Source organism: Haliaeetus albicilla, chromosome 10 (genome assembly GCF_947461875.1).
Source record: "Haliaeetus albicilla chromosome 10, bHalAlb1.1, whole genome shotgun sequence".
Classification (NCBI taxonomy): Eukaryota; Metazoa; Chordata; class Aves; order Accipitriformes; family Accipitridae; genus Haliaeetus; species Haliaeetus albicilla.
In genome coordinates this window covers 39,005,785-39,030,834 of record NC_091492.1, presented here as the reverse complement: position 1 = coordinate 39,030,834, position 25,050 = coordinate 39,005,785, and the positions used below count along the sequence as shown (strand labels likewise).

At 51.1% G+C, this 25,050-nt stretch overlaps 2 protein-coding genes across 3 annotated transcripts in view; one reads left to right on the top strand and one right to left on the bottom strand.

Moving 5' to 3' along the window:
- LRRC75B (leucine rich repeat containing 75B) lies at positions 1 to 21,885 on the bottom strand. Its single transcript, XM_069795136.1, has 4 exons — positions 21,259 to 21,885; positions 16,432 to 16,560; positions 13,084 to 13,196; positions 1 to 1,640 (listed from the first exon to the last, which is right to left on the bottom strand). The coding sequence occupies exons 1-4, from the start codon at positions 21,868 to 21,870 to the stop codon at positions 1,118 to 1,120; spliced, it is 1,377 nt and encodes a 458-aa protein (XP_069651237.1). The 5' UTR covers positions 21,871 to 21,885; the 3' UTR covers positions 1 to 1,117.
- GGT1 (gamma-glutamyltransferase 1) overlaps positions 2,286 to 25,050 on the top strand; it is a 61,125-nt gene continuing 38,360 nt past the window's right edge. Inside the window, exons 1-3 of one of the 2 annotated variants that reach the window (XM_069795134.1) lie at positions 2,286 to 2,391; positions 2,795 to 2,899; positions 19,152 to 19,216. The gene's annotated coding sequence lies outside the window, so the exon portion shown is untranslated. Of the gene's footprint in view, positions 2,392 to 2,794; positions 2,900 to 5,109; positions 5,188 to 19,151; positions 19,217 to 25,050 lie in introns of those variants that run through there. The other variant, XM_069795135.1, reaches the window with a different exon arrangement.

Below are 25,050 nucleotides of genomic sequence, written 5' to 3'. Positions count from 1 at the left end.
TTTCCAAGAGAACTGTTTATTATGTTTACATAGTGCATGAGCAATGTGGAAAACACTAGAAATATTGCATCAGTGGTTTGGTTTTTGGACAGCATTGGAAATGGCAATGCAGCTGCTCACATCATGTCTGTATTACGAGGTACGCGATATGCCACGAGGAGCCGAAGCTTTGCGCTTTACTTTGGGAAGTGCCCACCTCTGGCACGTTCACTGCTTGCTCCTCTAGTGCCACAGTTACGCGTTTAGCTGTCTGCTTTTCCTCCATTTCACTTGGAACTTGTAATTTTAGTACAAAAGCACAGTTTTTGAAACCGATCCTGCTAATCCACAAGACTGTTCCCCCTCCCTCTCCTCCCCCCCTCCTCCCATTCCATCCCATCCCAACTCATCCCATCCCCCATGCTCCCACCAACACATACCTCCTTCCCCTCCCTCTCACCCCGGTCACACAGCAAATATCCTGATGCTGCAGTTCCAAGCCATGTGTCCGCCCCAGCCTATGCGATCCAATGGTCTCTGACCAAGTCCCTTTGTTCAGACGTTAATACAAAACACACAATAGGAAAAAACACAAAACAAAAGGAGCCAGACACAAGAGGGAGACACACTGCCGGGCTCCAGCTCTGGCCTCTGAGCCCTTCAACTAAGCTCCACAGCAGCTAGGCTCTTGGGGTACCTCCTTTCACACTCAAGGCTGCAGGTCCCAAGGTTTCCAAGGTGCATAGGAAAAGGAAGAAAGGAAGTAAACTACAAGCCTGTTTCTGTTTTAGGTTCCCCCCCATCCCTTTCCCTCAACCCAATGGCTGCTGGAGGAGATTCTTGACTCCGACAGGTCTTTTCCCGTCTTCCAGTGAGACCCTGCCTGGGGACCAGGTTCACTGTAAGTCACTGGTTCCTCTCTGGAACGTGGGCGATGGGTTTGGCAGTGAGGGGAGGGAGCGGAGCACGTTGTGGGGGGACAACAGGCTTTCGTCTCACAGCAAGTGGGGGGAGATGTCAGGGAAGGCGAGAGAGAAGAGCCAAAGGAAGCCGGTAAAGCTGGCCCTCTGCTTGATGTTTGTACTCAAGACTTCTCCTCGGGGCAGCTTCGGCGTGCCAGCGCCGGCCTGTCGTCCAGTCACCTCTCACAGCCCCGCTGAGAAAAAGCACGTGGCGGGGTGCTTCCTGCTGCTTCATCCTCTGGCTGGCTGCCCTCGTGCCCGCTGGAGATCTCCGAGTCGCAGTCAAGCGCCTCGTAAATGGTAGGCAGCGTGGTCTGCTGGCTGAGGCGCTTGCGCAGGCCCACGAGCAGCGGCTGCGGCATGGAGGAGACGTCCACGTTGTTGCCGAGGTCAACCCAGGCCAGGCAAGGGAACTTGTTCATGTCCTTCATGGTGTCAGTCAGCTCCTTCATGGTTGCCCGCGTCAGTCGGTTGCCGTTGAGGGAAAGGTGGGTGAGCTTGGGTAGCGCCCAGAGGAAGGGCAGCAGCAGGCGCACCATGTCATCATTCAGCTCGGTGAAGCTCAGGTCCACAGAGGTGAGGTGGTCCCCGTTGTTCTGCAGGTAGTAGGCCATGCGGTGGACATCCCGCATGGTCAGGGGGATCCCTGACAAATCCATGGAGTCCTGGCTCACCTTCTTCTGCAGGCTGGTCTTCAGGCTAATGACGGAAAGGGGGAGAGAGAGAGAGATCGTTAAGGGGACCGCTCTCAGCCACCTCTCACCCAAGTGAGAAAGTACTCGCGACAGGGGAGAACTCATTAAGAACGTGGGCTAGAACGTTAAGCAAAGGGTTAATGGAGCTCACCGGGGAAACGAGCACAAGGTTTGCACCATGCCTCGGGGCAGACTGCGTCCTGGGGCTTTCCTGTATGTTCTCATCACTTACACATAAACTTTGCCAGAACTGGCTAAACATAGGATGCTAAAGCGTCTTCCACTAGCACATTCCAAAGGGTTTGTCTGTATGTGCGCGTACAGACACTCACGCACAGAAAGCAAAAACAACCAAGGCAAGCAAACTTTCCAAGTGCACTGGTTTGCACTGTGTGTGCCGCCTCTCCAGGTGAATGCCAAGGTCTGTTGCAAACAGACCGTGCCGCAGGGCTACCGCAGAGGCCAGCGGTGTTAAAAGGCTGAGAAATGGGTATTTTATCAGGAAAACAATCTATAGGCAGACTGCACTCCAGGAATGGATTTACTGCATGTCCCTTTAAAAGCCTTCCCAAGCAGCACTTAGTCAGTAAGCAGCACCAGTGGCAGCCTATTTGGGTCTCTGTGGTCAGCAGATCATCTGGGATCTGCTGCAGCTGTGAGGAGGCGGGGAGGGCATAAGGGTGCTAAAAGAAATCTAGAGAGATGGTTTCAGCCATTTCTTTTGCTGTCTGCCTGGCAAGCGGAGTGAGGAGGAGGTAGGCAAGCTGTACAGCAGGTAAAGCTGTGCTATGGGACTGTTGGGTATGCGAAGGGAGTGGGATGTGGAGTTTTACGACGGACTGGGGGTTTGTGAGAGTGCTGTGAGAAGTGAGAGCTGTGGGGCTAGAGAAGCCAGTGGGATGTTTTAAGATTTGAGCAGGAATATGTGTTGGTGTAACATATGAGAACCTCATCCTGCAGTGTAAATATTAGTCTTGCTGTCCTTTCAGGCACATCTAGCTTTAATGATATGGGAGCCCTAGTAGGACCCCCACTAGCGTCATTAATCATGTGCTCAGTGGGTCTGTAAGTGCCTTGTTGAGCTTGGGAGGAGCAGGGTGGGTTAAGAATTAACCACCAATTTGAAGGTCCCCACTCTTCCTATCTGGCTCTCTGTAGCGTCCTGCACACCTGTGGCACAGCCAGTCCCTGAGAGCAATGGGTACATGGGGACATGCAATTTCCTCGGAGGAGGCTGCAGCACCGCAGGAGCTCCCGTGGCAGGTGAGATTGTCCCCACGAGCCTTAGCGTTGCCAGGCCCTTCTGCAGTTGTGGAGAGGATGTGACGCTGCCTCTACAGCTTTGCTTTATGTATGCAGTTCATGGCATCCTGGAAATTTCAGTCCTTAATAATCCCCTATGAGCATGCAATAACACAAGTGAATAAACGTGCATCGGTGCAGGCAACAGCCCTTCGTGGACACATTCAACACTGGCAAACTGGTAGCTGAGCTTCCTTGTAGGAGCGCGAGGTGGAAAGACCTCGTGGCCTGCCCTGTCAATTATCAAGCCCACGAATTCCTGCTCTGGGTTTAGCAGCACTTTGTTCAGGCTGCTTCTCTGTGTCCCTGTGCTTCCCATGGGAATTCACTGTGCAAGGCTGAGGCTGTATCTGCAAAGATGCATTTGAGCTAATGAGCTCTCATGGTACAGAGGTAATAACAGTATGGAATAACTTATATTCAGACCTAAAGGTTTAAAAGAGCTTTATGTATTACTTACTAAATGTTTACACTTCATATGACCCAGAGTGCTCCTCAGTGGATCATGGGAAGGGGCAAGGGGAGCGGCGCTTGTCTGTGCTGTCAAAACAGCAGAGACTGATGTACTGATGAATTATAATTGGTCTGAAAGCACACAAGTGAGTTCTCCAAAGGGCCTTCACTTGAAGATGGTACTTTATATCTCTCCAATATCAGGGCCCCACAAACAGGATTGTGAAGAATTAATCAACCACATTGCTTCTAGCAGTGGTGCAGCTCTCTTAGCTGCTGCAGTAGCAGTAGGAGTTGTGAACTGTGCATGCTGCAGTCTGGATGGCACTGGGCAGCCTCCCTTTTCCTGCTAATCCAAGGGATGCGTGGTATCAGCCCAGGCTGCCTGGGAGCTGTATTTCTTCAGCTCTCCTGGAAAAATGACGTGTGCTTTTTTTTATAGTTTGTCACCAACCACTGGCAGTGGTGTAACACAATCTGCCACAAAAAAAGGGTTCAACTTGTATAAAATCTATCAGGGACTGGCCTCAAAGCTGGAAGAGTTTCAGGTCTCCCTAGCACAGCATTACCCCCTAAGCTGTGCTGGATTTTTTATCTGGGTGTTTGATATGGAGTACTTGTTGTTCTAGCAAAGCTAAGCAGCAAATCCACAGTGGAGGTGTGCATTCATATTGGTCAGATTAAGCAGAGAGAAATGAATCTGGAGTGTAAACCTGACTGCATAAGGGAAATGGTCCCCTATATCCAGCAGGGGCTGGTACAAGAGATGAGACAGAAGCCTCCTCTGGCGTAAGACTCTGTTGGGGTTGTGGGGTAATACAGGATAAGCAAATCTGTAATTACTTCAGCGCGTGTTTTGCGCGAACGCAGCCTGTGGCTCCTGGAAATTTTCATCCCCAGTGCTGTCAACCCATTGCAGATCCTGGGTGGGGGGGAATTGGGTGTAGGAACAGAAAGGAGACAAACATAGGGACACCCCAGCCCAAGCCTTGCCTGAGCCTGTGCAAAGCCTCCTCTGACCTTCCTATTGCAAATCTACAAGGAACAAGCCTTAGCGCTCCCCCCAGTTGATACGGGGATGGGAACCAGGAGGGAGTGGGGACCACTGGAGGGCACGGCTGAGCCAGCACCGCTCCCTCTGCCGGGCCTCAGCATTCAGGTGCCGGTTTATCCTGCTGCGTCTGCAACAGCAGCTTTCTTAACGGGGGACAAGTTTTGAGTGGCTCCTGGGGTCCCCTTTTGGGTGACTTGGCTCTGAGCGCAGACGGCGATAAGCGAGGGGAAATGTCAGGAGGACGGGAGCAACGCGCTTGTCCGTCTCTGCCCGTCAAGCCTCCCCTCCCGTTGGCTGCTACGCAGGGACTGCAGTAATAAGTCGTGGATCGTGCTCTGAGCAGAGCAGGTACCTTCTGCTGCTCTCCCCAGCAACAAGCCAATACCCCAAGGAGGCTTCAATCAAGCAGACAGATTATCTTCCCGTAATTGATTCTCCAGACTGGACTGCTCCTGGCTGAATGTGCTTAAACCCTCCTGCGTCCTGTCCTGTGCCAGAGCCCTCCCTCCCTCCTTTGCTGGCTTGTTTTTCTTTCCTTTCCTGTGTTTTTTGCTGCTTCCTTTTGCCCTCATTGCTGTACCTGCCAGGGTGACTCTGGGCCTCCTGTCTCAGCACTGGGGGCTCCTCCTGTGTTTAAGTTGTTCTCTTGCCTATAAAAATGCCTTTTGTAGGGATGTGTCTGTAGAAGCCTCGCCCTGGCGGACATAGCCCCTAATGCTGCAGCCAGGCTCTCAGCTCTCTGGTAAGTGCTGAAGCATGAGATCTGACGCCCCACGCATGCTGTGAACCCTGGCAGCTCTCCTCCTTGCCTCCTTGGCGTTTCTGGGCAGCTCCAAGAGGTGCAGCTAAATACCAGCTCTAGGGCAGGGTGCAGAATAGCTGCCCACTCCTTCTCCTCTATTGCTTTAGAGGTAGATATATCTGCTGTCAGAAAAGGGACAGGGAGACGTGGGTAGATTCTTTACTCTGAATTATCTGACGCTTGGTGTTTTTGGGGGGGCTCTGCTAAGCTCTATTTCTCTTGTGGGGTGGGGGGCACGATACACAGTACACCAAGCTCTCAGACACTTGTGCAGCAGCTGAGAAAATGACAGGTTTATTTCCAGGGAAACAGGTCATCTATTATCCCCTAATTTCTGCAAGTAAAATAGGCTTAAAGATTGCTTCAGCTGCAGAAGCTTTTTTTCTTTGTGTGAGACAAAACAGCTACTTAGCGACGTGGCTCTTGATGCCCATGGGGCTTGTGAGCAGAGGACTGCAAAGCACTGGAGGCTGGATTAACCTAATGCTACCGCAACTGGTGCTGTGTGCAGATTTATAATTGTGGGGATTTGCATCTAACAAGGATCTGGACGCTGGATGCAGAGAAGCAGACTGTGTTTGTATTATCTGCAGCAAGCCTAGAGAGGAAACAAACACCCACTCCCTCAGATGCTAGAGAAACGGTTGCAAGTGAGAAATTCTGTGAAACTCTGAGCAAGAAGCAAGGGCAATCAGCAGCCTCTCCCTGCACTGCCTGCCTGGACCTAGATGCAGCATCCAGTGAGGAACGGTGCCTGCCCGCCCTCCCGTGTATAAGGGGTCAGCACCCTGCTTGCAACCCTAGTCCAGCCCTCCCGAGGGATGACAGCTCTTCTAGGTCCGTCTCCTTGTTTCCCAAGTGAAAGAAGTTGTTCCTTCCATCGTTCCCAACACCCTCCTTGGGGTCTGCCCTTGTTCCCACTTACCCTTCCCTAGCTACCAGCTCTGTTCTTCAGTGGGCCAGCAGTCCCCAGGCTGCACCATGAGCCTGGCCATGTGAGAACCACTGAGGATCAGCCCAGACAGCGTAAGGGTCTGAGGGACCTGCAGGTGTCAGAAGAAGGCTTTCTATCTCTCAGTCAGGAATGTGGGCCAGGAAAGGGATGAGACCATCTCGCACCTCCCTTGGCTTTTTTCTGGGATAAAAATCTTCCTCTCCCCATATAAAGGCTCTGTCGCTGTCCCTGCCTCCTCAGAACTCAGCTAATGTAAGCAAATTCAGAGCTGTCTTGAGGTGAAACAATTAGACCTGAAAATAATTGCTAGTTGTTTGTCTCCAGGACCTGTCCCAAGGAGCCTTACCCTTAGGCCCTCTTCCAGGTGCTTCTTTAAGTCCATGAAGCTGAGGGCTCAGCACACTTTTTTATTAGCACTGAATCCCTTCAGCTTCTTGCTCATCAGCTGAATTCTTTGGTGGCTGCAGGGAAGGGGTGTAAAGGCTCACAATTGTTGCTCTGGTGGGGCTTGCAGCAGTCACAGAGGTGCTTGACCTCTTGTTAGCTTTGTAGGGTTTGGAGGAGCTTGTTCAGCCCCAAAATGTTCAGGTTCCTGGAGTCCCACCCTCATCTCCTTGTGTCCATGCCACGGAGAGAGGCTGGGAGGAGACAGCAAGAGTCAGACAGGATTTCAGTAATAAGGGATGCCCGCTACTCCCTGCCTGTCTCTATGGGGAATTACCAGCTTTCTCCCCCTCTCCCTCTTATTTTTACACTTAATTTGCCTCCAAATGTAAAATTTTCCTGATGCCAGAGACTCCCATCACTGTGCATCCCCCCCCTTCATTAACAGGCCCTGCCAGTAGTGGCTAATTAGCCATGAGTCGGGTATCTCTTGGCTGCTCTTCCTTTCAGAGAACCTCTCTGCTTTGAGCAGCGATTTAGGGGATGGACTCCAGGCTTTTTAATTGCCTGCTTAGCATAATCTCCTTGCTTTGCTTCCCTGTGGTACAGGGTGCTGCTGTGCAGGGCTGGCTTTAGCTGCCTCTAGTGAGACATGGAAAGAGAAGCCCCAAAAGCACGGACCTAGACTAAGCCAGCCTGAGCTGTTCTGAGGCTGGGCCCAGCACCGCTGTAAAGACGGAGGCAGTGCACAAACAGCCCACTTCCATCAGAAGTCCCTTAGTCGCGTCTCCATCCTTGCACCCAAGCTCTTTTGATCAACTGTGAAGACATCCCTCGCTGTGGAGAGAAGGGAGAGCAAAAGTAGCCTTTCTCCTACCACCCTCCCTTTGCAGCTGGCGTGGGACGTGGATATCTATAGGTGATGGTGCAGCCGAGTGCCTCTCCTCCTCCTGGCTCTGCTGTCGTCTTCCCTCTGTCCTTGAAGGTGTGTTCAAGAGAGCTGTGAACCCTTGGCCTCCCTCCTGCTGCCCCTTGATCCATCCGAGACCTCTGGCTGTTTTCCCTCGTTATTTAAGTCTGTCCTAGCAAAGCAGGGAATAATGCTGCCTCCTCGCTGTAAATGTCACGTATCGGCCTATGTTCTTCTCAGAGCTTCAACTGCGTAAGAGTCATGAAGGCACAAGGTCCCTGCTGATTCCTTTTAACTACCATTTGACACCCAGCCTCCATTATTTCACTCATTGTCTGTCTCTCTATCAAAGTGTCCTGCTTCTCCTGCCTGCCAGTCTTGGACTTTTTCTTCTGATCTGTGACAGAGCAGTGTCAAGTTGCTGGGTGACCCCTTCCACCATCTCTAACGGCCTTTGCAGATGTACCTGCCTCTTGATGCTGCTGGGAGCCCTGATCACGGGTAGTGTTTGGGCTTCCCTGCCCTGGAAGATGAGGGCAGGGGACAGTTCCTGCCTCTCCCCACAATTTATTCACCAGTTCATGTCTGTCCAGCTGACATCTCTGAGCAGCAGCTTCTTGAAAACATTGTATGGGGCAGTTCCTGCACTCCCATATGACTATTACCATATGGCTTTAGTTAACTGACTGGTATTCTCTGACTTGGCTTCCTATTTCTAAAGCAGGAATGATGGTGCCTATTTACCCTGTTGCATAAGGGTGACACGAAGCTGTAGTTAATATTCACCTCATGCCGTGTGAAGTCTAGGATCTAATCTGCCAGAACTGTCATCTGCAGCCTTAAGTGATGTTTTCAAGAAAATAACAAAAAAAAAGATCCAAAGCTCTTTAGAGCTGTTTCTTACAGTCTATTCTAGACACAAGTGTTTTCATTGCATTTTAAAAGTGCATCTAATGCTGCAACGTCTGAGCAATGCACATCAATAACTGAGAAACAGAGCAATGAGCCCAGAAGGGATATTCTATTCTTCACCCAGCTTTGGACTGGCCAAGATGAAATTTACTCAGATGAGTAAAGTAAAACTGTGGTGAGACTTGTGAAAAGGAAAGCCCAGGTGCATGCAGTTTGGGAGTTAACTCCGTGCACACAACTGCCTTTGCTCTTCCATAACCAGTTACTGTGTGAAAAATCTGGGGTTCTTTCTGTGCCAGGAACACCCTGCTTGTGAAGATCATTCTGTGTTTACTGCCTGCATGTTTTGTGGATTCAGGTTTGACCCGTTGCACTCAAGAAAGGAAGTAGTTACACTGAAGTAGCCAGCTCTGGGGATGAAGCAAGTGGAAGATACACAAGCTTCCCTGACATGGCTTTGCCAGGACAGCTCAGTTGTAATTCACAGCTGCTTCATTGCAGTACGAGGCTGTGATCCAGCTCTCCAGACAAAGGCTGCCTTCACCTGGTACCCTTCTGCCTCTCTGCTCTGAACTGCAGTCTGGTGTGGCTTTGCCCTCAAAAAGTAATACACCCCTTAGATTCAGGGATGCAGATGGTGGCACTTGCACTAGAACACGTAGTTCTCCTGCAATGCTGAATTAAGGAAGCCTCAAGAGTTCTGAAAACAAGAATTAATAACATCCAAAAATTGTGCATTTGTCAAAATATGACAGAAGTGGTGCTGATAGCCTAAAAAGCCTGTATCTGCAGAGAGGAGCATTTCTTAATCCACTACTCTTTACACTATAAATGTCAATTTAATGAGAAAGTGAAGCTGGAGTTATACAACACTCCAGAATGTATTCTGCTCATTAAGTGTGAGTGATCTATACAACTGTAAAATGGTGCTAAAACTGAATTCCCATTAGGATATAAGGGACTGACAATTGTGCAGTAAAGTCATGCTGGTCCCTGCTGTGGAAATCTTATCCTCCAGCTTTTTAATTTTAACACCCCCCTGAATTTTAATTTTAAAATTCCCCAAGAGATCAACTTCCCTGTTTGGTTAGGCAGCCAACCCAAGCAAGGTCAGCTGCTGACTGGTAACTGCAGACCTGAGACGGGATTCTGCAGGAAAGGAGAACTGAACCCCTTGCTTTCAGTATGGCAAACCTGTCTGAGTATCACCTGGGCAGCTGAAATAGTCTCTTTGGGTGACTGCACAGCTGGGACCACTGCTAATCCTTCATTGTACAAGGCAGGCAACCACTGTCAAGAACCTGCTAGCATGGATGAAGAGGGCAAACTGCCCCCCAGCATCACCTCTGACAGTTTAATCAAGTAGAGAAACCAGACGCAGCCTGGGCTGGATCTCTGACTTGTTCCAGCTGCCGTTGCGCAGAGTCCACTGTACCGCAATAAGCTTTCTCCTTCCATGTTTCTGTACAGACTCCGATTCTGGCATGGGGCACTTGGCTGATAGTATCATGTGGCCTGACTTCTCTCCCAGACTCGGGGCCAGGTGCCATATTACAGTCACTTCTGTCGGCAGCTCTTTAGAGGAATAGCTAAACAGGATAAACAGCAGCCCGCTGTGTCCTATGCAAGGCACATTGCATCTTTGCTGCAGTCATATATAGCCCTAGGTTGAATATATCAGTGTTTAAGGTGGTAGTGGAAGCAGGTGGGACCTCTGGCTTTAGTGGGCAGCAGAGGTTTTTTGTGGTTAAGGAGGTCTAGAGGAACAGATCTCTGTGTGTCTGCAGCTTCTCACGTTTGATGCTTTGCTAACTTAGTCTAGTTGTGAATATTTAGTACCTGGTTGGGCTCTATAGCATGAATAGAGTAAGACTGTTCCTGCTTGGTGGAAATATGATTGTCTCTTAATAGAGTTTACAGTTCCAGCTGTCCTGGCTGTGTATCAAAACAGGAGTGCTTGAAGATATCTATCTTATTCTTTCTGCTTTCAGTTAATGGGTGGCTCAGGTTTGTACTTGCTGGATGTTTTAGGTCCCACTGAGAGTAGATGGGGATGTACCTACACTTAGTTTGTTTCTGACCTGCTGGTTTGCTATCTGGCAGTGGGGAGGAATGCCTGATGCGTGATCCGGCTCCAGTATTGCAGGTCCTTTCCATCTCCCATACCACATCTCCTTAACAGCCCAAACGTTAATTAAAACCTGGCAGATGCTCTAAGCTCTCTGTGTGGCTGGTCTTGTTAATTATCTCCTGGATCCATCTGACATGCTGCCAGAAAGTGGAAATTGCATTTCAGAAGAGAACGAGGGGGTCCTGCATCAGCTCTGTGAAAGCCAGAACCCAAAGCCCAGGAGAGTGCAAAAGTGAGAGGAGAATTCAGTTCGTGAACGTGGTCTCCACACACTGATTCCTCCCTGCTGTCCCAAATCCCCACTAGATTTTACAAATGCCTTCAAAATATTGCTGTTACACCCATGCTTTTTATGGGACCTTGAAGGCAGGAAGGGTACAAGCCAAGGGTGCGGGTTCAGAGACAGACATTATAGTAAAATACTCCCGCTAGCAGACAGGGGAAGTGGAGAATTCAGATCAGGTAAAAACAGCCTGGCTGGACAAAATGAGGCCTTGATCTCTCCAAATGAAGCAGCTATTTCTTGCCTCCCTGCTACTGGCAACATCCATTTTCTTGCAGCGGCCTCGGATGCCAACTCTGCAGGCGCCTTTTGCCGCAAACTGCAAACCAGTTCCTCTCCAGTCTTAAAAGAGGAAGCTCTGCTGTTTAATATTTAATCAAAAGTATTTTGTGCATTATGTAACCCCTTGCAGCCACCCGTTTGAGACCTATATTTCCCTCCACCGCACGTTGTCTTGCTGTCCTCTCCCTGCTTGCGCTTACAGATGCTCTGTACCTGGCCAATACTTTGGGCCTGACCCCTGTGTGGGGGATTTTGGGCTGACGGGGCCCAGAGTTCTTCTCTGGGCCACAGACCTGCTCTCTGTGTTGTATGTGATGACTTTACAGCAGGCAGTTCTCTCTTCTCCCTGGGCTGGGCAGTCAGAGGGAATGCCTCCAGTTTGACTCTCCAGTCTGGAGTCCAACTGAAGAAGAGGTTTGTTCTGCCTGCAAACAGGAGCGTGGGGGCACAGGGTTGAGTTAAGCACCAGCAGGGAGGGATTTTTCACTTGGAAAACCAGAGGGAGGCTGGGTTTCAGCAAAAGGGAGCTTGGAAAGAAATGGAGACAGCCACCCTCTATAGAGCTCTCCCTGCCTCCAGCACTTCTTATCTTTAAGCCTCTCTGCCTTGGGAGAGGACAGGGACGAGGGCAGACCTGCTTTCTACATCCTACATCTCCAGTGTTCTGCAGGATCCCACAGGGAAAATGTCATCTAACTGACTGGGTCTGGAAAAGGACTCGCTCAGCTCTGGTCTCTTGGTCTGTGCTGTGGTTCCCACCTGCAAACTGGTCCCTAGCAGTCCTGCCCTGTGAGATGCTGAGGATGAGAGCATTGAAAGTCACAGAGTGCTCAGATCTGGTGGCAAAGTGGGGCTACAGGTACGAGAGACAGATGGCCTGGAAATCTTGGTATTAGGGATTTTATTCCTTAAGATGCACTGGGGATCTGCCTGTTAGAACGAAAGGTACGATGGAAATGTCAATTCCCATGGGGGATTTTAAGTTGCTGGCACATGTATCAAAGACTCTGAAAGTCTCAAGAAAGCCCAAGGCCATCCTCAGAGTGCTGCCAATTTTCCATTTTTTTTTATCCAATCCTGCGTTAATTCCTGTGAAGCTAATGGGGCTGACATGAGCTCTCAGTCGCTTCTCTGTTTTCTTCAGCAGTGATCTGTGTCATAGGAACAAGCTTTGCTCGAGGAAAATGAGGAGAAAGGGGTAGATTTACAAGAAGTAGGGATTGCTCTTTATCTGGTTAGAAAAGCCAGCAAGTGTCAAGGAGGCAACAAGTGTGGGTGTCTGAATATGTTTGTAGTAGTGGAAAGCAGCTGCCATCCAGTAGCTGTCAGTGGCCCACGGGCTTTGAGTTGGGTCCCCTGTGCGTGAGGCTCTGCACCATCTCAGGTCCCTCTCCTGGTTCTGGCAGAGAAGTGGGAGGTAAGTAAGGACAGTCACCTCTCTCCCAGCCATCCCAAAGTGGTTCCTACTGAATGGGGTGATCTGTTTGCGGTAATGCCTCGTAATGGGAGACCTTCCCCACAAGCAGAGAAGTTATACTGGGATAGACAAGGACAAAGTGGGATGCAGAGCTGGGGGCCAGCTCAGCTTGGCACGTGGGTGTGTGTATCTGTAAGGCTGCCAGATTTGGCCATGCCTCTAGGGCCAAACACCCTACAAGCCCTGCCGGGAGGGTTGTCTGCAGTGTGCAATCAGCGGGATTGATTTCAGTGCACTTGGGAGAGGTTGAGGAACTGTAAGACTACATAAAAAGGAGTAAATGGCAAACCAGATCAAGGAGAGGGGTGTTGGTACTGACCCTGTGCTGTCTGGCTAGAGGTTTTCTCAGAGACTGAGCAGCGGCTGCCGTGCAGGTTTTCAGTCCTGCCTTTCTGCGAGAAGGGCAGTAGCGGCAGACCGGGATGGAGCTTGGCTGCAGCACAGTTTCTCCTGGCAGATCCCCCTCTGTGCCCACCCACACCGTCCCTGCCAGGCTGCTTACCACGCTTGGGACTTCCTCCGGGGCATGCCGTGCCGGTGCCATTTCGAGTGGGGGGTTAGGTGGTAAATCAGCTGCCTGCAGATCCTGTCTGAGGATTTCCAGGGGTCATATTCCTGAAAGCAAAGGGACAGCTTAGACTCTGCCTGCGCCACAGCAGAACAGGAGGTCAGGGGGAGGACAGAAGAAGATGGGAAAGGAACAGAGGTGGTAGTGGAACAGGGGCATGTATATAAGGGAGGAGGTGAAGAGAAGAGAGGATGAAAGAGGAACGGTGAGAAGGCCTGAGGTGCCTCTGCCACATGCCATCTCCTCCTGGGGTGGAGGAGCAGCAGTAGTAGTTCTGCACTGCCAGAAGGGACCCCGGGCCAGCCAACATGTTCCTGCCCAGAGTGGGGTGACAATTTTACACCCTACCCAGGAGCAAGTGGAGCTCAGAAGAGGGGGTTATTTTCTAGAGCAGTGGCAGGGGGTCTGGCTCTAGGCCAGGCAACACCCAGGAACACGGGGTGGCTGACAGTGCCAGAAGGGCTCTGTGCAGGGACCCCCTACACCCTTTTCATCAAAAGATCTCCACTTTCAAAAAAAGCCCAGTGTAGGGTCCGCATGAGTGCCTGAGCTCGTCACTGCTGTGTCCTCAGCAGCACCATCCCCAGCTGTGCAGACAAGCTGCCAACTCATTGTGTTACAGGACTGCTAAATCTCTATCAATTACCATGTTGCCGTGCTTCCCAAACTCTAACTGCATACTGTCTTTGGACTGACTGTCTGTTACCCTGATGTGGAAAGTTGAGCAGTCAACACCCGTGTCCCACCCCTGAGATGCTTCTTGTTGGGAGAGATGTGCCCTGTGACATCCCTGCTCCTCCTGCAGCAGCACCCTGACTCTGTTCCCTCCCGTGCTCCAGCTGGGAGGTGCTGGGACAGGGAACCTGAGAGTTCCCCGTACTACATCTCACTTCATTCTGGTCCATTCTGCTCCTGGAAGTTCGGGTTTGGGAGCTTCCCAATGCCAGCAGTTCCCTTCAGCCCCTGCAGTAACTCATCAGGAAAAGATCGCGCCAAGATGGTCGCTACCTTCCTGCGTTTATTTTTGCGTGCATTCTCTATCGCCATGACTTTGAACAGCACCCTTCTTCCTCTGGTGAAGCAGAATGGCAAATGGCAGCTGCTGAACGCTGGGATTTCTGCCCCCTCTACCATATTTTCCAAATGCTGACAGACACCTGCATTCCCATTCCTCAGCCCTCCAGCTGTGGTGCAACATGTGCATTTAGGGATTTGATAGCTAAACACATAGTAAAGCTGTCAGGAAATATGCTAATTTATTCCTTATTGCAAGCGGTTAAAGTGCTGTACTGTGGGCCAACAGCTGCACTGTGACTTTCCTAAGCAGCCACCAAATCAGCTGAACTCCCCGGGGACGCGCTGCCAGCATGTGGCTGTTCTGCTGCGCCAAGTGGCGAGGAATCCCAGCCTCGGTGCTCAGCTGAGCACCCCCTGATCCCTGTCCCAGCTCCCCTAGGAGCCCCACAGGGACCGGCCTGTGTCCTTGGGTTAGGTGCCTTGTTCTAGACTACTACCGTGCTGGCAAGGCTGTAAACTGGCACCCTGCTCTCACCTACAACAGCAAACCTTTCCAACTGGGTGCACGTGCACACCAGGCTTCAGCGCGGAAGCTGGCACAATGCTCTGCAAGTGTTTGTTGGCTCACAACCGAGAATTACCCTCCCGTTCCTTCCCGTGTCCTCGCTGATTTAATTTCCACGGACAGACTGGGAATTGCACTCAGCCTGCTTGCCTGTAATGCAGTTACACCCACCAGATGCTCAGCCAGGGTCAGAGAGGGGACGTGGTCTGCCGATGTTCGTGCCGGGAAGGGTGCTGGTGCTGTAGGGTACTGAGTCTCTCCGACCCCTTAATTAAACTCCTGTTGGCTTTGAGGGGCAGCTCAGGTACTCAACATCTTCCTTAGGAATGGGGAAAATCTTATCTATGTAATGGTACATGTGTCAGTGCAGATAAGCACGTGCATCTATAAGACATAGAAAATGAGGGTGGGATGGTGTATGCAAGTATATAAAAATTGTAGTGGGTTATCTGCTAGGCACCTGGGTACTGGAGTAGGGTAGTGTCCCCTCGTGCTGCCTCCCCTGAAGGGCACTGCACAGCATGAGGTTGGAGATGGTCAAGTAGAACAGCTGGAGATGACATCAAGTGAAGTGTGGTTAAGAGGTACTACTGCTGCAACCCACCTGCTTGTAGATGCTTATAAAATTTGCATGAAAATTACACTTGAAAAGAAGATTTTTTTTTTTCAGGCTGCACTGCAGCCCAATGATGATGATTAAACTTTGGCTCGATGTAGTTTGTCTATTGAGACCTGACTTGTTAATTGTTATCAGAGAGCCTCAGGAGATGGCAGAACAAGGTTAGAAATGCCACTGATCTACACCAGGCATTCAATGTAGTCCCTGGGGCACTGCTGTTTGCTCTGAGCTGTGTGTACTTAATATCTCTCTCTGAATAAAGAAATTCACTCTACTGCTCTTCTTATAAAGCAAATGTGACACTTGCCAAGCCTGATGAGCAAATGGATGTATTGCGAATCCAAGTGTTTGTGGTGGCAAAGGGTAACAGAAGTAGATGCTGGTGTTGCAGTGGGACTGGGGTATCTGTGATGTTTGTCTGCGCTCAGCCTTGCCTTTCTTTGTCTCTGCTCTCCTCGTTCTCTGAAGGAAAGTGCTGGAGCAGTGCAGGGATACCGTGCACATAATGCGTTTGCTGCTTGAACCCTGAGTTGCAATGCATTCCTACAGCACCGTTCTTTACTCGCAGATCCGGGAGGCTATAGGGGGGATGTAATGCTGGATTAGGGTAGTTACATATGGCAAAGGGCTCAGGAAGAGAGAGGTGGTTCTCCTCCTGCAGAGGCACCAGCCTGGGCAGAGGTACAGAGATCTGGCTTCCCCTCTGCAGCCCCATGAGCCCCCCATAAGCCAGCTGCTTTAAACCTCTGGGGCATAGCAGTGAATACGGCACCACCATCCGCCCCATATATTTTTATCTGGCCTGTACCCTGTCATCAAGTTTACTATTGGCACAAAAAGTAAATTCCTGATTTCTGTGCGCTTAACCGCCCCCTCCTTCATTTGCATTCATGTTCTGAGGTAGTCTTAACTGATTTCTACAGAAATATGCACAACAATCTCTATGCTACCACTCTAAGGCCGTACACTGGTTGGTTCTGAAGGATTGCTGAGCACCACCCAGCATCAGCCACCCCTTTAGGGCTCTCTTTGCATCAGTGCTATGTTGCAAAGTATTCATCAAGCTGAGGGAAGGGTTCACCTTTTTGGGACACTGCAGATCTCTAGCAAGGCTCATCAGCAAGTCATGGGAGATGGGATCCACCAAGTTGAGGAAAGTTGCATTTTTGTAGAGCACTTCATTGAGGAATGTTCCTTCTAGTCCCAGGTCCTACAAGAGAAAGAGTCAGTCAGATCCACAGGATTCCTTGGAGCTATAACAGTGGCATGTTTTGAAACCAGAAAGCAAATCCGATGAGGTGCCAGCTGGTTTGCTCAATACAGGAAACTATCCAACAGAGGTGAAGCAGCTGTGTCTAACCCAGCATTACTGTGACGAGGGATGTGGACAGCCAGAGAGCTGAATGAGCTGCAGTGTTAAGTTGAGCTAGTCAGCCTAGGGACTGACCACCTTGTTTCCATGTACCACAGGAAGGTGAGAGTGGTATCGTTTCCAGGCTGGCTGGAGCCCAGAGAGAATTAGCTCTAGAGAAACTCACAGTTTTGTCAGCCTCTGTGGGTGAATCTGCTGAAGAAACTGAACAGGAAGGCTGGCTCTAAACCTGCTTCTCCAATCTCAGCTTTTCTGGAAGAATCAAACCTTTCTCAGGTATTTAGATACTGCCATACGACCTGGTGGTGGCTGGCTGACCCAAAGTCCTGCCCGTCAGTATGAGTTTAGCTGTGCTTTGAATTTCTCAGTAAGCGCTAAGCACTGGCAGTATTGTCTTTTGGGTGTAATGGTAAATTTATAGGTGGCTATACATGACAGTCATGGGGAGTCCTTTTCCTATTGTCCACAGTGTGAGCGAGGGGAACATCCGTGGTCCGTGCAACTTACCTGCATAGACCAGGGTATGGGGCACCTTTGGACATGCTGGAAGAAATCTCAGCATCTTTGGGAACAAAAAGCCTCCCCAGGGGCCAGATGGGTGATACTGCAAAGAACTAAGCTGTTTCTTGCTAAGAGGAAAGCTAAGATCTAATATATGATGTAGTTATTACAAGCAGGAGGTACCACAGAGCTGCGAAAAAGAAAAAAAATATTTAAAAAAGGCATCTGGGAAAGAGAGATCACGTACTCACATTAAAATACCCCGGGGGCAGAAAAAAAAAATACCCCAGGAGCAGAAATGTAGAACAAAAAAGCTCCCTAATAGGGGTAGTGCTGGGTTTGATTCAGTTGACAAGGAGGGCTCAGCTGAGGGAGGAAACAAGTCCTATGCCCATTCTGTATGCTGCTGCCAGGAGAAATGAATAAGCAAATGGGTGCCCCATATGTTCGCGATGCTCCACTGAATGTGTGCTTCAGGCACCACCCAGCAAAAGATGCACTGAGAGCTCAAAAAAAAAAAAGAGAGAGGAAAATAAAAGCAGGGTGTACACACATACATCAGCAGCAGGGATGGAGCCATAGCTGGCAGAGGTGTTGGATCTTAACCCTAAGCAGCAATCAAAGCCAGTGCTGTATCCAGCCTCTCCTGCTGTGGATATGCTTAGGTCGAGCAGAGAGCACACCACCAAAGAGACCCTGGCTACAGATCTGGTGGAGAAAGGGAGAATAAATCGAATGCTTTACAGCCCAATCGCTGTGTGTACACAGATGATACCCAGGAGCAACCAAGGAACCCAAGCAGTGGATCAGTGCTGAAGGACAGACAGCCACAGACAGCTGGATGTGGGCCAGGAGTGTACCAAGGCATCATGCCAATGTCTCCCTTAAGCATAAGGCTTCAGGGAAATGGAGCCTCCTACGCCAAGTGTAATATGCACAGATGAAGAAAGCTGTCGAGAGGATGGCATGGCTGGGCATGCAGCAGTGCATGTCAAAGCAGTAATTAAACTCCCCCAACTGGAGCTATACCATTAAGATGAATCTGCATTCCCATTATAAATCCTGCCTGCAAGGGTTTTATAAATGATATAGCTGTAAATATTCACTTCATGTTGATAGTCCATAAATTCTTAGCCCAGGGCATTTTCTGGTTCATCTTACTTATTCCCAGCCCCCCACCTCATTTCTTGAAAAAATTTGTACCACCTAAAGGGCGGCTGCAAACAGCAGAATATTTTAAGTCTTGCCAGTTCAGTTGGCTTAGTGCCGTTATCTTAAAAATGACACTTGGCCATTGTCTCGGCACAGGGAAATCAGGTTGTACCAGACTTTTTGCTGCTGTAAGTCTGTTGTGTCCCCTGGCTTCAGCTGAGCATTGCCCAGTTAGACCAGCAGGAAAGCTGGTCTGTCTTTTGCAGGTGGGTATTTCTGAGACGGGTAAGATGATGTGAAATGGAGCTGTCCAAGTGTTCCTGTACAAAGCAAGCGCACGTGAGCGTACACCTGTGGTTTGCAGTTGCATCTCTGTGCAGTCTTCTAAAATGCTGGGATCTTGCGTCTCTGTTAGTGGATCTGCTTCTGCTTGGCTTGCTTGTTTTACTTTATTTCACCCTCCCAACATTCAAGGAGCAGTCCACAGCCCACAGGTCAAAAAACACTGGTAGATACAACTACATCCCACGGCGTACGCCTGCAGGGCTGGACGAGGTCTGTGTCTGCTGGGAGCCGCAGGCTGCCCTGCATCGGGAACCCGTGTCCTCTGGTCTGGCTGAGCGTGTCTGCTCACTTGAGGATGCTGCGATTCCGGTCCCACCATTGCTCTGCCTTTTCTGGGGTGTTTGCACCCTGGCCCAAGGCACAGTGATGAGGTATGGTGTTAAATAGCCTCGCTGTCCGCTAGAGTGAACAAGGTGTCTCTCTTTTTACAGGTAACAAACAGACCCTCCCCTGGGACACATTAATCCGTGACTCCTGAGAGCGTGTTACTGCCGAGGTAAGCCGGTCTGTGTAAGGAAGGACATGCTGGGGACCAAGCTAAGGGCCGAATTTAGTTGAGGAGCGAGGGAAATTTGTAAATGGGAAAAAACGCTGGTCATAGTGTTCTTAGAAGCTGATGCTGGACATGTGAGGAGGACTGGTTCTGATTACATGACCCCAGACTGGCTGGCAGTTGTGTTTAGTTCTTGAAGGGTGTGGTACGCGTTAGTGGTGTAGCCCTCTCTCTGAAATGTCTGAGCACAAAACGAACCAGAGGCTTTGGGGTGGCGTTGGATGGGTTCCCATCCTACTTGGCGGAGGAAGGCTGTGTTGTGACTCCAGGATGCGTGTCCCACTGCTCTGTCGTGAGCAGATGAACAGAGGGTCACTATTTCGACATGGACGGGCAGAGATGGGGACAGTGAATAACAAGGGGAACTGGTCGGGCAGTGAACAAAACATGAGTGTTCTGGACATGGTAATTCTCAGCCACAGATGTGGGGAAGCCGAGTGTTTAACTGATCCTGAAAGGAGCTGGCAGGCTGCACTGAAAGGAGGGCTTAGAAACAATCCTCCATTCCAGATGGCCCTCTGACTTAGCATTCAAACCCTGGCTGTTCACAGATGGACCTTCTGGAGACCTCCGAGGTCTGTGGAGGATTTCAGTGCTTCAGTCTCAAGGAGAGGTGCTGAGCACTATAGAAAATGACATTCTTTAGTTCTGGCCTCTGGCATACCCTACAGAAGTCTGTTCATGTTACATTGCCACGTTCATGAAGCGAGTGGTTGCCTCTTTTTCTTCACAAGCTTCTTGTAATAGTGCCTTTCCAAAACTGCCTTTGAAATCTTATTCAACCCTTGTCTGCCATACCAGTGCACACATACAGGCTTTCTGCTGAGGGTTTATCAGTCTATGTGCATGGCAAGAAGAGTGTTTGTGGTGCTGGTAACAATCCTCATGTGAACGCTACGGCAGTGGACGGGAAAAGTAGAGACGTAATTTTTGGTCCTGTAAATTCTTACTCATGAGAGCGCAACTTGCTGGTAGCGCAGGGCATTGACCACCACTGTTGGATGTGTTGTAAAACCCAGGATGTTCAGAGCAGAGACAGGGCTGTTAATGCCCCCCAGCAAGCCAGTCCCCGCTCCAATGTACTCACACCCAAAGGTTATTTGCCACTGTGGCGAGAAACTCAGGATGTTCCCAAGATGAAGTAGGTCACTATCTAACAAAGCAACGCTTTGTAACGATAAAGCAACGATTGTAACGATAAAGCTAAGAACCGATGGTATTTTACGTCCAAATCAGAGGGAGGATTTGTCCCCTGTGCTACTGATTGCAGAGTTGCCTGCAGTTTAGGGGAGCTGAGCTTGCCTGGGGAGTGATGGTAGCACTGAGTGATGGAGGAGATGGCTCCGTTCCAGCGGCAGGGCTCTGTCCTCAGCATCAGTTTGGCACCACGCTGTCTGCACACTGGCTTTTCTGTTCCTGAATGGCGGCAGGCAGAAACAACCTCCCACTGATACACTGACCCCTTTACCTCTTCCTCTCCGCCTAGGCTGTCCCAGACCTCCTCTCCAAAACCGTTTTTGGGGGGCTTGCAATAAGACAGCTCTCGGGCGGGTGTGTTGGGACGTGGTGACGGTGGGATGACAGCGGATGGGGACAGCTGAGGCTCGGACACCCCTTCTTCTGCCCAGGGGGCACGACCCTCCTTCCCAGCCCCTCTCTCCCCGGCCGGGTTCCCCTCGGGGAGGTGGCAGGGAGCCGGGCCGGCTCGTCGCCTCCCGCTCCCGGGCAGCGACCGCGGCGGCTCCCGGGGAGCGACCGCGGCGGCTCCCGCACCGCCGGGGCACGGAACCACCGAAGGCGGCACAAAGAGCCCGCACCGCCAAGGCGGGGGGAGCTGCAAACCCACACCGCCCAGGACCTGGGGGGGGCTTGGAAACCCTTGCTCCCTGCCTCCCACCGCCCGGCCGAGGGGACCGCAGACCCCGGCCCCGCCGCCCAGCCCCTTTGTCCGCCCCGGGGGCCCGGTTCGCCGGCGGTTTTTTTACCTTCCTAAGGAGCCTGAGGATGTGCACGGCGTGCTCCCGTTTGTGCTCCCGGATGGTGGCCTGGATCTCCCGGAGCCAGCCCACCCGCCGCACGTAGGGAGCCGGCGAGGCTTTCCGCAGCACCCCGGGCAGCTTCTGCGGGTGGAGGAGCAGGGAGGAGAGATGGAAGTCTCCCCGGCCGCCCTCCAGCCTGCCGCCGCAGGGCTCCTCCGTGCTCTCCTCCTCCAGGCTGCTCTGCCGGCTCAGCCGGGAACCCATGGCCGCGATGCCGCTTCGCCTCGCCGCGCTCCGGACCGGGCGGGCGCCGGGCTCCCGGCCCGGGGGAGGTGCCGGGGGAGGCGGGGAGGGCCGGGCCGCTCCGCCCCGCCTGCCCGGCCCGTAGTTGCCGGCGCGGCCGGGCGAGCGACGCCCCGGGGGTATTTTATTTGCTCGGGTCCCGGCCCCAGCACCCGCCTCCCCGGCGGCTGGGCAGCCCCGGCTGCCTCTTCTCCCGCAGGCGCCTCCTCCTCCTCCTCCTCCTCCTCCTCCTCCTCTCCGGTTTGTTCTGCCGGGGAGATGCTCGGTGGAGAAGACAAAGAGAGAAGCGGATGCTGCCGGGACCGCTCCTTGCATCCAGGCGTTTCGGGGAGCTTTCTGGGTTTTTTTGGTTTTGTTTTTTGGTGTTTTTTTGGTTTTGGTTTGGTTTTTTTTTTTCCTGGGCAAACTCTTCGAACGCCGCAGAAGGTTATCAAGATTAACAGCGGTTCAAAACACGCCGGCTGGCTGGGACTGCGTCTGAGGGCTGTGTTTTCTATCAGTCTGCTGTTGGACCCAGAGGAGGTGTTTTTTACGAATCTAGAAAGTGGCAGGAATTTTGCCCGCTGCCCGTCGTCTGCAACTGATAGTACGATGCTGGCATCGCTTCTTACCTGCTGTGGGTAGAAGTGTTTCCCTCGTATGCATTCCTCCCTCCCCCAGAAGCGCACAGCAAGTTGAGCACATGCTTTTCCTCAGACAAAATCACTGCCAGCTGACAGGATGGTAAAAAACAAAGCCTGGATCCCATCTCCAGCCACTGAGATTTTGCAGGCAGCTGAGTCATGCTCCCAGTATCACCAGTGGCTCAGCCCAACCTTCCGCGAGCCACGGGCTCGCTTCTGTTCAGGGCTATCACCACCCTGAGCCCGGGTGCCCGTGGTGGACCGCAAGTCCCGCACACAGAGCAGGAGTGTCTGGTAGCTGTAATAGGAGGGCACACAGCTATAGGAACAGCCTGGGGTTCCCACTGCCTCGTGCATCCATGAGACAAGTATCGTCCGATGCATCTGGAGAAGAATCTGTTCTTGTGGCCATTGGGTCCTCACTTTGGGGGAATGGGGATGGCCGTGGCTCTTTGCTGTACAGAGCCAGCAAGGTTCATTTTCCTTCACGGTGTTCCTCAGAGCTGTGACTGGGGATGGAGACATGGGTGCTCTGCATTATTGCAGCCTCCTTTAAATACTCTACTGGTGACCTGAGTCTGGCTGGAATAGACAGGGACAAAATGGGGCTGGACTATAAAGCAGCCTGGCCAATGCATCAATTTTGGCACAGTGTTTATGCAGGTGTCTAGGCCAAATTCTGACGGCCCTTCTCAGAGTTTTACTCAACATTTGATCAGACAAAAGCCCTGACTGTCCATCTCCCTGTTATTCCCCTCCCTGCTCTAGCTAAGCGCCTGCAAGAGAGAAATTGGCATCGGCAGATCCTGAGACATTGCTGAGCCTGACTCAGGCTAATCCTGTTTGGAAGGAGTAGATGCTGAGTAAGGACTTCAGGATCTGGTCGGAGAGCTTTGAGAGAGGCTGGGTCAAGAGAAAATCACTTGTATGGGGTGCAGCGTTATGGCTGCAGGAGTGTCACCGGGAGCAAAGGGGAGGATGAAAACTGCCTGGCTGGAGCGATGGGTAAAGATGTCAATGGAGGGCTGCATGGCAGCCTTTCCCTGCCGTCTGGCAACTGGGTAGCCTGCCTTAGAGCTGTGCTTCTGCCCGCTCTGTTCTGAGAGTGCTGCTGAAAGGAGAAGCAGCAATAGCAGGGTTTGTGACCAAAGGATCGGTTTAATAGCAGAATGGCTTTGTATGGCTGAATTGTCTCGCACCTTATCTCTGAGAGTGAGGAGAAGGAAACGTAATCTGTAGTTTACACTTAGATGGGGATGAGACCATGTACGTTGTTCCAAGGCAGTGGGAGAACCAGGGCAAGCAAGCGGCTCAGAGGATGGCACCGTTACCAGGATACCTTCTCCTCTGTGTGTGACTTGAAAATATCCCACCACATATCAAATCCTCTTAACAAACAAACAGTTGCGGAAGCGGTTCAGCTGTCTCTCATCTGTGTGCTTTAAAACTGGAAACACTACAATAGCATGAATAGTAGGAGCTAATGAGAAACACATCAATGCTCCGCTTGGTTTTACTGAAGGAGAAGGGCTGTCTGGCAGCTCTTTGTAGCCCAAGAGAAAATCCTGCCCTACCTGTGCGTGCACTTTCAAAGGGCTCATGACAGCGAATGGGTGTATTTCTATAGCTAAGATGGTCGGCAAGGTTTGCTGCATATAACAGGAGGAGGCAGGATATTACTTGGGAAGAATAGACTCTGTCAGAGACTGCATCCTCTGGTCCTATGCAGCCTGAGGAGAGACTGAGCTAGTAGGTGAGGATGCAAGACCTGGGGGATACCAATCTACAGGAGTGTCCCCACCTTCCCTTTCCTCTTTGCTGCGGTGGCAAGGGCACGTGAAAGTTCTCCAGGGAGCTAGATCAGTTCATGATCTCAGTGGATAGGAGGGAGTGGGGACTGCGGGGCCTCTCACAGCGACCACAAGCTGTGGTTTTGAGGCTTGGAAAGAGGATTCCTCCACCCCATCCCAGTGGATCTATTAGCACCTCTCAGAAGGATATTAACTTGCTTCTAACCTGAACACAGGTGTATATCATGCTGCCAACTGCAACTAGCTGGGTGCAGCATGGCTAAGTTAAGAGTTTTATCAAAAATCTCTCTTAAGGTGAGAAATGGGAAAAATAGAAAGCAGAGAGAGATCCTCTTGCTATTCACTCAAATTCTGTGCTGTAAGCACATCTCCTTGTTGTCATCCCGGTGCCCAGTAATGGGAAGGTTCCCAGCTGCTGGCTTTTCGGGTAAGTAAGGAGAGCTCAGGTCCATGCCAGGAACAGAAGAGCGGCTGTACTGGATCAGACTGCAGATCTCTTTCCCCTGGGATTCTGAATTAGCAGTGGTTAATAGAGGATGCCTAGCGAGGAGCATAAGAGCAGGGGGATGCAGGTCGGTGTGTTCCTGAATACCCTCCTCACCGTCAGCCATCTGTAGTTCAGGAATTTCCTGAGGTGGGGATCTCTGCATTTAATAGTTCTTTATGGGTTTTTCCTAAAGCTTTTTTGAGCCTGAGCAAATTTTGGGAATCCACAGCATCTTATGGCAGTGAGTTCCACTGTTCAGCTGTGCGTTGTGTGAAGAAATATTTACTTTGTTCTGCATCTGTCACTTACTGTTTCCATTTGATGCTTTGTAGCTCAAATATTGGAAGAGGCAGCAGGCAGTCATTCCCTGTTAATTTTCTCTAAGCCACTCTCGAACAACAGACCTGTGCTATGTCCCCTCTCAGGTTTCTGTTTCCCAGGCTGAAGGGTCTTGGTCTCACACAAAAGCCATTTCAGACCTTAGATCATCCTAAACTACCTCCCTGCCCCTCCTCTAGACCTGCTGTAGCCTCTAGCGAACTGCCACAACAGCCATGGGGACACAGATGCACCC